We start from the raw sequence: 13,085 nt of genomic DNA on the forward strand, positions 1-13,085 counted from the left end.
GTTGCGCCATGTCAGCTGTTTGGGATTCCCCTCCTTAATTTCCCCTCAGAAAACAGGAGGAGAATCCGAGCTTTCTGATTGGCTACCTGTCACATTCAACAGGCTGCGTTAAGATCTCAGTCGGGGAAAAAACCTGATTTGGATCGGAGCGCAACGACGATCTACCGTAACACACCACACAATCTTAGAAAGACCAACTTTCTAAGATTGTCATAAGGGGAAAAATAGGAGCAAAAAATCATGTAGTGTGAACTATTGCATCAGGTAGTCGATGTGCCCATCTTCTCTATTTAAATCTAATTATTACTGAAGGGCAACATAATATACAGACTTCATAATCTTTAGGTTGAATGCAGTATTTATTTCCACTTTGGCTTTATGTTGTTTAGTTTTTATCAAGTACATTTTTTGTTAATGGAGACTGAGAATCCATTTTATTTTTGTTTTTGGTTGTTTTGTTTATTTTATCAGTTCCAGTGTTAAATATTCTTTTGAAAATAAAGTGTATCTAACTTTGGCAGGAAATCACATGCATTATTACGTCATTTCCATTAAATCAGTGTAAAAAGGTCTTCAAACAATATTATCGTTTATCGCAATAAGTTTTTGAGACAATTAATCGCTCAGCAAAATTTGCTATCGTGACAGGCCTAGTCTCAGCACGTGTAACAGTGTGTAGGTTGGAGAATCGCACTTGCTTTGTGTATCAGTGCAATGGGGAAATAGCGCCCCCTTTTTTGTTATGGTGCATTTTTGGCCTGTAGGGCCCAGAGATCCCAAGATCATCGTCTTCAGAACTTGGATGGGCGAGCCCAAGCCCAGAGGACGGAGTGAACCGGTAGATGGTGACCCGATGGTCACTAACACTGAGACATTGAATGAACATTTGACAGGCACATCGAAAAGACTAAAAAAATACCATTTTTTGAAGCGTGCAATTTTTGTGTATTTGTAAATGTGAATCCACAATATTCACCATCTTAAATTCTACTCTTTCTTATAGACATTGTGTGCTTCAGAATCTTCTGATCAGGCTCAACTTCCTTTACACTTGTTATTAGTCACTGAAGTAAATTAACTTACCTGCCATCTACTATGATCAAGGATATTTGCAGAGACGTTTCTTGTGGGTCACATGTTTCACTGATATAGCTGCCAGCTTCTCTTTAGATAAACCAGTAGCTAAAACCCAACGTCTTTCCTCAAACCTCAGATTTGGATCCTGGCATCGTCGGTCTGCTTCATCTTCACCGTCACCATCGGCACTTTTCCCGCCATCACTGCCGACACGCGATCCACGCTGGCCGACGGAGGGACCTGGGGTCAGTCTTCCATGTTGGCTGCATGACCTCCACATGACCTTCTGGCGTCAGTCCTCCATGTTGGTCACATGAGGTCTACCTGGCTCTGATGACTCTCCGTGTTTTCTCCGTGTTTCCCGCGCAGAGCGCTACTTTGTCCCCGTCAGCTGCTTCCTGCTCTTCAACCTGAGCGACTGGACTGGGCGGAGCCTGACCGCCGTCTGCATGTGGGTGAGTTTCTGATTGGCCGCCGATTTCCGGTCGGAGAGCGGCGGCCGGTCGGATCTGACGAGGCGTTTGTGCAGCCAGGTAAAGACAGCCGGGTGCTGCCGGCGGCCATCTTGGCTCGCGTTGTCTTCGTACCTCTCTTCATGCTGTGCAACGTTCAGCCCCGCCTCCATCTGCCCGTCTTCTTCCATCACGACGGCTTCTTCATCGCCTTCATGCTCCTCTTCGCCTTCAGCAACGGCTACCTGGCCAGCCTCTGCATGTGCTACGGACCGAAGTAAGAAAGCAGCAAAACACACTAGCCGACGCAGGCGCTCCGTTTCCATGACAACAGACTGTATTTAATTCTGTCGTTCCGCAGGAACGTCCTTCCTCACGAAGCAGAAACCGCTGGAGCCATCATGGCGTTCTTCCTGGCTCTGGGATTGGCTGCCGGAGCCGCCATCTCCTTCCTGTTCAGAGCACTGGTCTGACTGGGACCCTGTACTGGTCTGACTGGGACCCCTTCATTTTAGCATCTAAAGAGCAGCACATATTTAAATCTACTGGAGTTTACTAAATGTTTTAAATGGAAATAAAATGTAAAAAATCAGATTAAAAACTAAAAATGAATCAAATCCATGAAACTGACAGGACGTTTGGACAAGAGTTGAGACGGTTCTAGTTATAAAGAATTTAATTTCATGTCAGTGTAACCCCCATAAACTCTGCTGGTCTGTCTGTATGTTTAATGTGTTTGTTTTGTTAGTTCTTAGAATGTCCTGTAGAGGGCACTAGACCCACATTTCTCCTGTGTCGGTACGAGAAAAGGAGTAAAGAGAGGGGAGAAGAAGAAAAAAGATTACCTAGACCAGTGGTCCCCAACCTCGTTAGTCGCGCGGACCGGTCAGCATTCTGCTGCAAGTTGGCTCAATTTTGACGCGCAAGACGTAACCGGTAATATCCGGTTTAGGATTTTCCAAATAAAAGATCCGGAAGTAGTTCATTATTTCTTGTGCAGCCCGGTACCAATTGGTCCGCGGACCGGTACCGGTCCACGGCCCGGTGGTTGGGGACCACTGACCTAGACCACAGGTGTCAAACTCCAGTCCTCAAGGGGCGCTGTCCTGCAGTTTTTAGATGTGCCACAGATACAAAACACAGGAATGAAACGGCTTCATTACCTCCTCCTTGTGTGGATCGGTTCTCCAGAACCTTAATGACCTGATTATTCTGTCCAGGTGCAGCAGAGGCTCATCTAAAGGTTGCAGGACAGCGGGCCTCCAGGACTGGAGTTTGACACCCCTGATCTAGACTAAGCACATTTCACAGAAGTAGAGAAGTTACTACTTATAAGTGCTGCTGGGATACGAAAGAAATCTGTTTATTTTGAACTGGATCATGTACATTCTGTATCGGGATTTCTCCAGTGAGTCTGTTTTATTTTCAGCTGCTTACTTACGCAGAATGGCTACCTAGCTGGAGCTAACGTTGCTCAGTTTTTAAGAACTGCAAAAAAAAAAAATAAATAACCGGAGTATAAAGTGTCTCTCTGTAAGTAGCATAGCTCTGCGAAATGAGATTATTTTATGGTGATGATTTTTAAGTAAGTTATTTATTACTGGCTGTTTTTGGTTTATTTTAAACGCTAATTTGGTTTTCACTGAGAAGTAACTGAAAGATCTTTCTGATTTCCGTATACCTGCATGATCGGTTAACGCTCTGCATGCAGGTTGTTTTTTTGGACGGCCGACATCTGAACGAGCCAGTGGATCCAGAAGCAGGAGTTTCTCGCCGCCATCTCTGTGACTTGGACTGAAGCCCGGAGAGACGGAGGGACTGGAGCTGCTGGAGCCGATATGAAGCTTATTGAACAAGAAAGGGTCCCAATCCTTTGCATTATTTTTCATTCCACAAACTATTTGTTCATGAACATTTTCAAAACTGACTGACTGAACTGTTATATTGAAGGACTATAAGCTAGCATTAGAGGAGCTGTACTGCCTGATCAGCGTGCAGATGAACTCCAACCCGGAGGCGGCCGTGATTGTGGCGCGGGACTTCAATCACGTGGAACTGAAGGCTGTGTTTCCCAAATTCCACAAATCCATAAACTTTCCCACCAGAGACAATAACATTTTGGACCAGGTCTACTGCAATATCCCCGGAGCCTACAAGGCTGTAGCAGCTCCACATCTGGGCATGTCTGACCACATCTCAGTGGAGCTGATTCCTGTCTACAAGCCTCTGGCCTGCAGAACTAAGCCGACCACCAGAATAGTTCAGGTCTGGACTGAGGAGGCCTCCTCTACACTTCAGGACTGCTTTGAGCATACAGACTGGAGTGTGTTCAGGGACGGCGCAGACTTGGAGGAATACTCATCGTCCGTTCTGTCCTATGTTCAGTTCTGCACCGACGCTGTCCTCCCTGTTAAGACCATAAAAGTGTTTCCAAACCAGAAACCATGGCTGGACAGCACAGTACGGGCCCTGCTGAAAGCCCGGGATGCTGCCTACAGGTCTGGAGACAGGTTGGCTTATAGCAGGGCCCGGTCGGAACTGAAAAAAGGTATTAAGCAGGCCAAGCTCCAGTACAAACAGCAGATTGAGGAACATTTCATCAACAACAACCCCCGAAGCATGTGGAGAGGCATTAGAACCATGACGGACTACAAACACAGCACTCAGCTGACCAGCCGCGACCCCACCCTGCCCGACACCTTAAACAGTTTCTTTGCCCGCTTTGACACGGCGGGCAGCAGAGAAGCCGTACATCTACCCCAACTGGAAGAGCAGCACCAGCCCCTCGTCCTACAGAAGCATCAGGTGACGTCCACCCTGAGGAGGATCAACACCCACAAAGCTCCAGGACCGGACAAGGTGTCAGGCCAGACGCTGAAAACCTGCGCCGACCAGCTGGCAGGAGTGTTTCTGGACATTTTCAATCTGTCCCTGCAGCTCGCCACAGTTCCTGAGTGCCTCAAGTCTTCCACCATCATCCCTGTACCGAAGAAGAGGTCCATCACCAGCCTGAACGATTACCGGCCCGTCGCTCTGACCCCGGTGATCATGAAGTGCTTTGAGAGGATTCTTCTGAGGTACATCAGAGACTTCATCCCCGCAAACCTGGACAGCCTTCAGTTCGCCTACAGAGCGAACCGGTCAACAGAGGATGCTGTCTCCATCACTCTGCACACAGCCCTGACCCATCTGCAGCATCCCAACACCTACGTCAGGATGCTATTTGTAGACTTCAGCTCAGCATTTAATACCGTCATCCCAGACAAGCTGGTGCTGAAGCTACTCGAGGTGGGGCTGCCCGCTTCACTGTGCCACTGGATCAGAGACTTCCTCACCAACAGGCCTCAGGTGGTGAGAATAAGTGGCTCAACATCGTCCCCACTGGTCCTCAACACAGGCACGCCGCAGGGCTGTGTGCTCAGCCCAGCTCTCTTCACCCTGTTTACACACGACTGCGTGGCCATCCACCCCACCAACACAGTCATGAAGTACGCGGACGACACAACAGTAGTGGGTCTCATTTCAGACAACAACGAGACCCACTACAGAGAGGAGATTCTGCAGCTCACTCAGTGGTGTTCAGCCAACAACTTGGTGCTGAACACAGGGAAGACCAAGGAGGTCATTGTGGACCACAGAAGGTCCAGGAGGACGGATCACACTCCCCTTCTCATAGATGGAGAAGTGGTGGAACGTGTGGACAACATCAAGTTCCTGGGCCTCCACATCACCTCTGACCTCTCCTGGAACACAAACACCTCCCACCTGGTGAAGAAAGCACAACAAAGGCTCTTCTTCCTCAAGAAACTGAGACGGGCTGGACTTTCCTCACGGCTGCTCGTGAACTTTTACAGGGCGATGATCGAGAGCATCCTCTGCCTCAACATGACTGTGTGGTATGGTAGCTGCACAGCATTGGAGAGGAAACAACTGACACGGGTGGTGAGAACAGCACAAGGCATTGTGGGATGCCCCCTCCCAGACCTGGACTCCATTTACACAGACCGGGTCAAGAAGAGAGCTGGATCCATAGCCATGGATTCCAGCCACCCGAGCCACAGACTGTTTGTGCCGCTGCCATCAGGCAAGCGGTTCAGGAATATACGGACTACAACAAATAGACTGAGAAACAGTTTCTTCCCCACAGCCGTCAGAGCCATTACTCCCTGCCGCCCCCCCCTCCCACACATATCATAACCTCGCAGTCACACATACATATCCCCCACCCCCACACAGCCATATTGTTCTGCACTTTGCACTGTCACATTATCTGTACTTTGCCATAATTGGACCTGCTGCTAGTTCTTTGGTGTGGTTGAGTGCCTTTAGTTAATTTAGTTGTATATATTGTTATTATTATTATTGTGTGTTTGCTTATTTATACTGTATATATTTGACCTTTTGCACGGGAGCTGCAATGGAAATTTCGTTGAATTCTGTTCAATGTGTCTGTTATTACGCAATAGCTAGCCCCACCCACTCCTCACAACTTCTCCTGGCTGACTACTGACCAGTTCTCTGTCTAACAGGTCCGGAAAATCTCTGAGACCTGGGTATTACCCTAAAAGAGATCTATAAGAGATAATCTGTTCAAACTGGTGGCGAAAGCGATTCGTCTAGCTCTAACTACCTCCGATCCAGAAGTTACAACCCTTTACAGTTAAGAAACAATCAGATGAGTAGCCCTCACAGCTGCATAATTTCAATAACCACTTCTGTTAACGGTAGCTCGCTTTCTAAAATATAACTCGCTCTTGGAACCGGCTAGATTAAGTTTAGTGACTTGGATATAAGTCCCTGGGTCATTATTTGCACTCACCAAAGGAAATTATGAAGCCACCTATTTCCTAGAATCATGTACATTAGTTTTACCTTAATTAAAAGAACTGAAAAATGATCAAATGACTCAATTAATTCCAATGTCCACCAACCTCGTTAGAATTTTATAGTATAAATTCATTAAGCAAGCTTAAGCAGGGATATGTGACATACAAATCTGTAATCAATTGTATATAATTCAAGAGCAGTATAGTAAAATCCACATGTATAACCATACTATCCTGTCTCTTTTCTCTAACCTATGTCGCAAATTCTGAGATCGAATTTTTAGGGAGCAGGTTCAACTCACACCCAGTTGTTAATGGATCTTTAGCAACAGGAACATCCAGAAGCCTTGGTCAGAGTCTTTGTCTTTATAAGGAAAAATCCTCCTTAGAATAGATGCAAAGCAGAACGGGTCCAAATCCTTCGAAAACCCAGCTCTTTTATCCCTCCGGGATCTTTGTCTTTTCTCCAAGTCTGTTGCAATATATTAGGGTTGAGGCAAGACCGACGGTCGAATCAGAAACCAGGGCTTGGACATCCGGAACTTGTCCCTTCTTGGCGGCGCGGAGTCTCAAGTCTCCCGTGGTTCCAGGGTGCGGTCCGTTGCTGTTTCCTCAATCTGCTTCCCCGTGTCGACTCCTCTCCAGCGCCGCAGACAAAGAACCGAACTTTCTTATTTCAGCCCTCTTTTATACTTTTCTCCACTGTGTGTGTGTGTGTGTGGAGAGCTTGGTCTGCGTGACTTCCTGAACATCTGCTGCTTCTCTGGTGGAAAGTCCCGGCCCCCATCCTGTTTGCTGAGTCCAGTAAAAAGTTCCTCCTTTTTCCAACTTGCGACATTTCCTGTCAGCCGGGCCTCACCCATCCTGCTGACTGTACTGTTCCACTTCCTTATTTTCTATCACTCCCTTCATTATCTATTGTTAAAATCATTTAAATCCACTGTAAATCATTCAAATCATCTCAGCCTGTTATACACTAAAAATTAATCACTTCTCTTTCAGATTATATTGTTGTTACCATTACAGATCATTATTCATACATTTCAGAATCATTTAGTGATTACTTATACACATACACATATTAGGGATTGTACTCATACATGTTCAACTTAATCATTATAAATCAACACACAAGATTGCTTTATTTCTTTCAGGCCTTCATGCACCTTTTTCTGCGTGTACCTGGAAAGATCTCAAACCCCATACCGGTTTTCTTGACAAATGACAATAAATGCTATCTATCTATCTATGTAATTTCTTTGTTGAAATGAGCTTTAAAGCTACAGTTGAGAAAACCTACCCTCAATTTTCCAAATATTAGATTTTTTTATAAGGGTGGACAATTTAAGTTTTATTCTTAATTTTATTAAGGTAATTAGTGTTACCTGGATTATTTTTTTTGTTGTGGGGAAAGAAAAATAAACTTAAATTGTTAAAACTTATATGCTTACCATCCTCCTTTGTGACCCTAGAACAAAAATAACTTTCCTAATGAATTTATTGCTAATTAAATTAAGTAGTGGTTACATCAGGTCTTATAAAATCGGTTCTTTGTCTAACAGGAGCCCAGATCGGTTCTTTACCTCGCCGACCAGACTAGAAATCGGAGCATGAATTCCTCATCCAACGACTCGACAGCTGAAATGGGAAATCTGACCCAAGGTCGATCCGACCGAGTGTCAATAAGCCAATTCATGTCCTGACTATACAAAGATATAAAACCAGGAAATCATAGCCAGTAAAATAGTTAAACTGTATCAAATACAGGAAATCAACTGTTTCCATCTGGAAAAACTGAAGGAAATGTTTTGGCCAATCAGAAGTAGCCGGTCTCCATGGATAATAAGGTGAAGGTCGGCGATCAGGATCGATCGGGTCAGTATTCAGTCCTGAAGGTTCGGCTCAAATGTTGGGAAAACATCAGAAATAAGAAACTGAACTGAAACTGAAAAAACAAAACTGATTCCATTCATCCACATATAAACACATGAATCTGAAGCTTGGAGCAGAAATCGTTAAGAGATCAGAAGAAACAGAGTTTGATCCTGCTGGTGATGGTGGATATTTTCTGGCTCGACCCAATCTGAAATATTTCTTCCTTAAAATATTTGTTTGTTTGAAACTCAGTGAGTTTTTTCCTCTAGATTTTCATCTCTTCTCTCTGACCTGTCGGGTTTCTGAAGCTTTCAGAGTAAAATCCTGATCTTTGATGCTTTTATTGTGAAGGCTGTAGCAGGAAGATGCTCTGGGAGAGGGTTCAGGATAAAAATAGCTGCGCCATGCTGCTGCTCTGTGTGCTGATATTCTGCGGCTTTCGCTTCGTCATGTCTGAAGAGAAACTGATTTCAGTCGACTTTGAGATTTTTGGGAATGTGCAGGGTGAGTCACATGACCTGTGATGTCATACATGACCAGTTTGTGCAGCTTTGTGACTCTGACTTTGTGCTGGTCCATCCAGGTGTTTGCTTCAGGATGGTGAGTTTCTCCATCATGACCACGTTTCACCTTTTTAATTCAAATCTGAAAACATCAGAACTGGAAAAAATAAAGAACAAAATACAATCAATGAAATTGATCAGATGATCTGGAGTCGCTACAAACCCCCAAGAACAGGACGAGTTCCTGAGACGGACATCGACCCGGCCTTTCCTAAAGGTTAAAGGTCAAATAAAAAGCTGCAGTCCAACCTCAGGTCACATTCATAGTTTTTAAAATCTGACTCAGTGATTACGGCCAAAACCAGAATCTGGGCTTGGTTCTGTTCTGGGGTTACTATGGTTCTGTTCGCTCCAGCAGGAGCAGAAACTCAATGCTTTAGGAAATGTTCTGACCCGGTGAGCTCTGAGCATTGGGACTCGGCGTTGCCATGGCTCCCAGTCTTACCGACTGACGTCGGACAGGAGACGCAGAAGCCAAAAACCCAGAAGTTTACATACGCCGCTGTTTCTCAGCGAAGTGAAGTTAAATCAGACCAAACTTCTCAGGTCAGAATCACCTAAATTATTTCTATTTGTTCAATGAGAGAAAAGAATTTTATTTGAACGTCTTCAAGATCAGGTGGCGGCGTCAGAAGTCTAAGCAGGGACACCCAGAGAACATGGAGCCGGTCCAGAGCCCACCAGGAGGCGCTGCGGAGTGAAACCCAATTACTCTTGGGATATAAAACAGGCTAAAGCTGAAACGAATTCAGACAGTGAGCGACTTTCTGCTCACTTCCTGTAGAACATTCATCAGACACTTTAGTCATGAAGGATGATGCACCAGCAGGTTCAGAACTTTACAACACAGATTCAGTTCATATGCAAGTCTTTGTCGTAAATAGAACAGGTTGAGTTAAATTGATACACAGAAATGAATAACTAGTCCAGGGGGGGCAACTCCAGGCCTGGAGGGCCGGTCTCCTGCGTCTCTACTTCAACACACCTGAGTCAAATAATGAGGTCATTAGCAGGACTCTGGATAAGCTGACTGCACTTAGGAGGTGATTCAGCTGTTGGATTCAAGTGTGTTGGACCAGGGAGACGTCTAGGAGTTGCAGGACACCGGACCTCCAGAACCAGGACTGCCCACCCCTGATCTAGAGGAATCCAAGCTTGGAATCGTTCACATTCAGTCACAAATATGAAGATTGTGTAGAACCTTAAAAGGTTCACAAGGTATGGAAGTCAGGTGATCTCTGACATCACTTCCTGCATCTCAGACCATAGCATCACTTTTCTAAAACCTCCTTTCTTTAGCATGCACACATCTCCACATGATGGTCTTCTGTCTTCTCCTTCATTCGGCTCAGACACTGAGGAAAAAACATGAGTGCTGCAGGTGATGGTCAGAGATCAGTTATTGCTTTATTAATCAAGCTGATCGATAGCGATCAATATTCCTGCAGGTGACTCAGACCCAGTCAGCTACTGGCTGACAGACCGACTGTGTTCTGGTTCCCAGTACACCGAGGATCAGGGCCGCGCTCTGGGACTGGGCGGCTGGGTGAAGAACACCCGACAGGGGACGGTGATCGGCCAGATCCAGGGACCGGCTCAGCGGGTCAACAGCATGTAAGTCCAGACCGACCAGTCAGAGAACGCCTACCTTCACACCAAAGCCAGTCAGGTGACTGCAGGGAAATGCTACACTTCAGCTCCCAATTATTCATTCCTCTCTCCAGGAGTCGTGACCAAATATTTTTATACAGTTTAAAACTCAGAACGTTGACAGAAAACTTTGAAGGCCATCCACCATTTTGACTGATTACACACATCTGACCACTTGCTTCAACTTTATGCACAGAAAACATCACCAAAATCAAGTAGTAGAAAATCTAACCTCTGGTCTGCAGACTGAACTCCATGCATTTTGTCATTTTAAAAATCCACGGGTAAATTTAGATTGTGATGGGATTTTTCAGTCAAAATGACAATAAAAAAGTCTCGCGCAACTTCTGCCTCCGTATCAACCATGTTTAACATCAAAAGTCCTTTAACTTTCAAGCCTCTGGGTCCTAATGGGTCAGAACAATGTGTGTGGCTTGGAGCCAGAGCTTGATGAAGCGCCTCTCCCCCGAGATGTTCAGGAACAGACAGGTTCTACCCTCTGAATATCTGCGTCCTGCAGATGGACGAAGCAGCCAGACAGTTACAAGCTGCTGCTTTGCTAAAGGACCATCTAATTACAATCGCTCTGCAAACCGGCTTGGTTAAAATGTAACGAGTATCATCCATGTGGACCAACAGCATTCATCCTGCAGACTCTGGGACAGATGACAGAGCTGCCATGTTGTCTTTTGTCAAGACGGAGTGACTAATCTACTGATTTTCTTCATTAAATTTGATAGCTTAATCTCAAAATGTAATTCAGGAAGAACCCAAAGCCTGACTGGATGCTGCTGACCACAAGACAAGAATTAAAGAGGGGAAGGAAACAATTGTATTTAAATCAGGAGCTAAACCAATTAATACAAATTGCTTATGCAAACAAATCTGCATCAAGAAAAAAGTTTAAAAATGAGAATGAATGACTTTGCATCAGATCCATAATTCAGAGTCCACAGTTCCTACCAACAGGTTTTTCTTCAGAGTAAATAACGAACCCCACATGAATAAGAAATCATCAAAAAAATCTGACCTCGGTTTTTAAAATGGGTCCAAAGCTTTTTATGATGGCTGAGCTAACAGATTTAGCTTTATAGCTGCTAGCAAAGAGGAGAGTTTGGAAAGTGACTATAAAATTGGTTAAATCAATAAGAGGTTTTACTAACAACTAGTGACCATCATAAACTCACCACTGACTGTAGAAAGGGTTGCCAGTCCAAACGCCTTTCAGTCTGATAGAGGAAGTGAGGAAACAGGAAGTGACACGGCTTGTCATGATATGCACTACAGGCAGGCAACAACAATGCTAATGTTGACATTTGAGAGACTTGGCTACAAATTGAAGAATAAATTAAAAATATATTGTAACCCAAAAATCCCCATAGTAATGAATGGAGAAAAATCGGCCCTTGTTGGCAGGGGCCACTGACCCCTACTGTGGCCCTGGGTCGGCGTCAATGTGTGAATGAAAGGAGTGAAACTCTGGACCACATCAAGTAAAGCCCGTTTACCATTTTTAAATAGACGCAGATTTTCAGAATTTAACTTCAGACTAAAGTTTTTCTGCCTGATATTTCAGCCAAACCTTCAGACGTTTTTCCAGAGCGATGGTTTCTGAAGCAGTGCGGAGAATCACCTTTTCTTCCTCTGTGTGTTTTGCAGGAAACTTTGGTTGAAGAACGTCGGCAGTCCGAGTTCTCGGATTGACCGAGCCGTTTTCTCCAACGAGAGAGACGTTTCTAAACTGGAGGTCCAGGGCTTCTCCACTCGCTACTGAGCATGCTCAGACTAACAAACAGCTTCATTAGTAGTTATTTAAACTCTGCAAAGGATGCAAACAAACCAACTAAATGTGTTTCAGCCTAATATGCAAACTGTCAACAGATAAAACATCAGGATTTATGGATAATTCAGGCTGCATGTGCTCAGTGGAGATGCTGACTGTAGTGTTTCTGTCATGTGCTGCTGTTGTGGTCAGGTTGGTCAGCTGCTCTCATAAATCTCCACAGCATCAGAACAGCAGGAAGATGCTAAAGATCATCTAAGTTTTCATTTCCCGACCCAGAACCGCTGAGAACCAAAGCTGATGGGGTCTGGTCATTTGGCTATTGTTAACAAAAAGGTTTGATGTGTTTGATGTTGAAGACCGTCGGTGCTGAGCGCCAGAGTCCTCGGTGCAAAACAATCAAATCTTCACATCTGTAGTTCAATCAAGATTCTCAACTTGCTGTTCTCTGCCGACCAGAACCAAGAAAGACCAGAATCAGCCGTTAGCTAGAGCCTGACAGACGGCTCTCACTCTGTAGTTTGTTCTTTTCTGGAAAGCTTTTAATAAATTTCTTAATTCTTCTAATACAGACTCATGTTAGTTATTCTTTTCAACATGATTTTACCGTCTGGAAGTCTGAGAACCGGCTGAAGAACTGAAGCCTGCGGTTCTCCAACGCTGCCCAAGGTTTATGACGAGTCTTTGCACAGATTGCCCAAATTTAAACGGTGACCCTGAGTTTAAGGTTTAATCTCTCGTCAACAAACCTTAAACTCATGACGGCCTGGCTCCTGCTACTGAAAACAGGGAGGATCCCATTTGGAAAGCAAGACGCCACCTATCATCCTCGGCTTCGACTCTTCTCTCTGTGGGACAA

At 44.9% G+C, this 13,085-nt stretch overlaps 2 protein-coding genes and 1 long non-coding RNA gene across 9 annotated transcripts in view; 2 read left to right on the plus strand and 1 right to left on the minus strand.

Annotated features, from left to right (window-relative positions):
- LOC114145261 (equilibrative nucleoside transporter 1-like) overlaps window positions 1–2,361 on the plus strand; it is a 37,306-nt gene extending 34,945 nt beyond the window's left edge. For 2 of the 3 annotated variants that reach the window (XM_028018743.1, XM_028018741.1), the window contains 4 exons: window positions 1,214–1,322; window positions 1,447–1,532; window positions 1,611–1,806; window positions 1,891–2,361. In XM_028018743.1, coding sequence (XP_027874544.1) covers window positions 1,214–1,322; window positions 1,447–1,532; window positions 1,611–1,806; window positions 1,891–2,024 — 525 coding nt within the window. In that variant the 3' untranslated portion in view covers window positions 2,025–2,361. Of the gene's footprint in view, window positions 1–1,213; window positions 1,323–1,446; window positions 1,533–1,606; window positions 1,807–1,890 lie in introns of all 3 variants that reach the window. The other variant, XM_028018742.1, reaches the window with a different exon arrangement.
- LOC114145262 (uncharacterized) lies at window positions 1,844–2,411 on the minus strand. Its single transcript, XR_003595647.1, has 2 exons — window positions 2,375–2,411; window positions 1,844–2,047 (listed from the first exon to the last, which is right to left on the minus strand). It is a non-coding gene; the product is annotated as an uncharacterized LOC114145262 (long non-coding RNA).
- A 6,099-nt stretch (window positions 2,412–8,510) lies between these two features.
- LOC114144080 (acylphosphatase-2-like) lies at window positions 8,511–12,793 on the plus strand. 5 transcript variants are annotated; one of them, XM_028016554.1, is made up of 5 exons: window positions 8,511–8,734; window positions 8,814–8,830; window positions 10,093–10,180; window positions 10,298–10,407; window positions 12,103–12,793. In XM_028016554.1, the coding sequence occupies exons 3-5, from the start codon at window positions 10,178–10,180 to the stop codon at window positions 12,215–12,217; spliced, it is 228 nt and encodes a 75-aa protein (XP_027872355.1). In that variant the 5' UTR covers window positions 8,511–8,734; window positions 8,814–8,830; window positions 10,093–10,177; the 3' UTR covers window positions 12,218–12,793. The 5 variants fall into 5 exon arrangements, with proteins under 5 accessions (XP_027872355.1, XP_027872353.1, XP_027872352.1 ...); XM_028016551.1 differs by lacking the exon at window positions 10,093–10,180 and having other exon boundaries at window positions 8,518–8,734; XM_028016555.1 differs by lacking the exons at window positions 8,511–8,734; window positions 8,814–8,830 and adding an exon at window positions 8,837–10,011.
- The last annotated feature ends 292 nt before the right edge of the window (window positions 12,794–13,085 follow it).

This window comes from Xiphophorus couchianus, chromosome 5, assembly GCF_001444195.1.
Source record: "Xiphophorus couchianus chromosome 5, X_couchianus-1.0, whole genome shotgun sequence".
In the NCBI taxonomy this organism is placed as follows: domain Eukaryota; kingdom Metazoa; phylum Chordata; class Actinopteri; order Cyprinodontiformes; family Poeciliidae; genus Xiphophorus; species Xiphophorus couchianus.

Excerpts from the sequence above, each read along its gene's own strand:
- LOC114144080 (XM_028016551.1), top strand. The coding sequence starts at position 8,596 with ATGCTCTGGGAGAGGGTTCAGGATAAAAATAGCTGCGCCATGCTGCTG. Across the intron at positions 10,408-12,102 it reads GCTCAGCGGGTCAACAGCAT|GAAACTTTGGTTGAAGAACG; the intron begins GTAAGTCCAGAC and ends TGTGTTTTGCAG.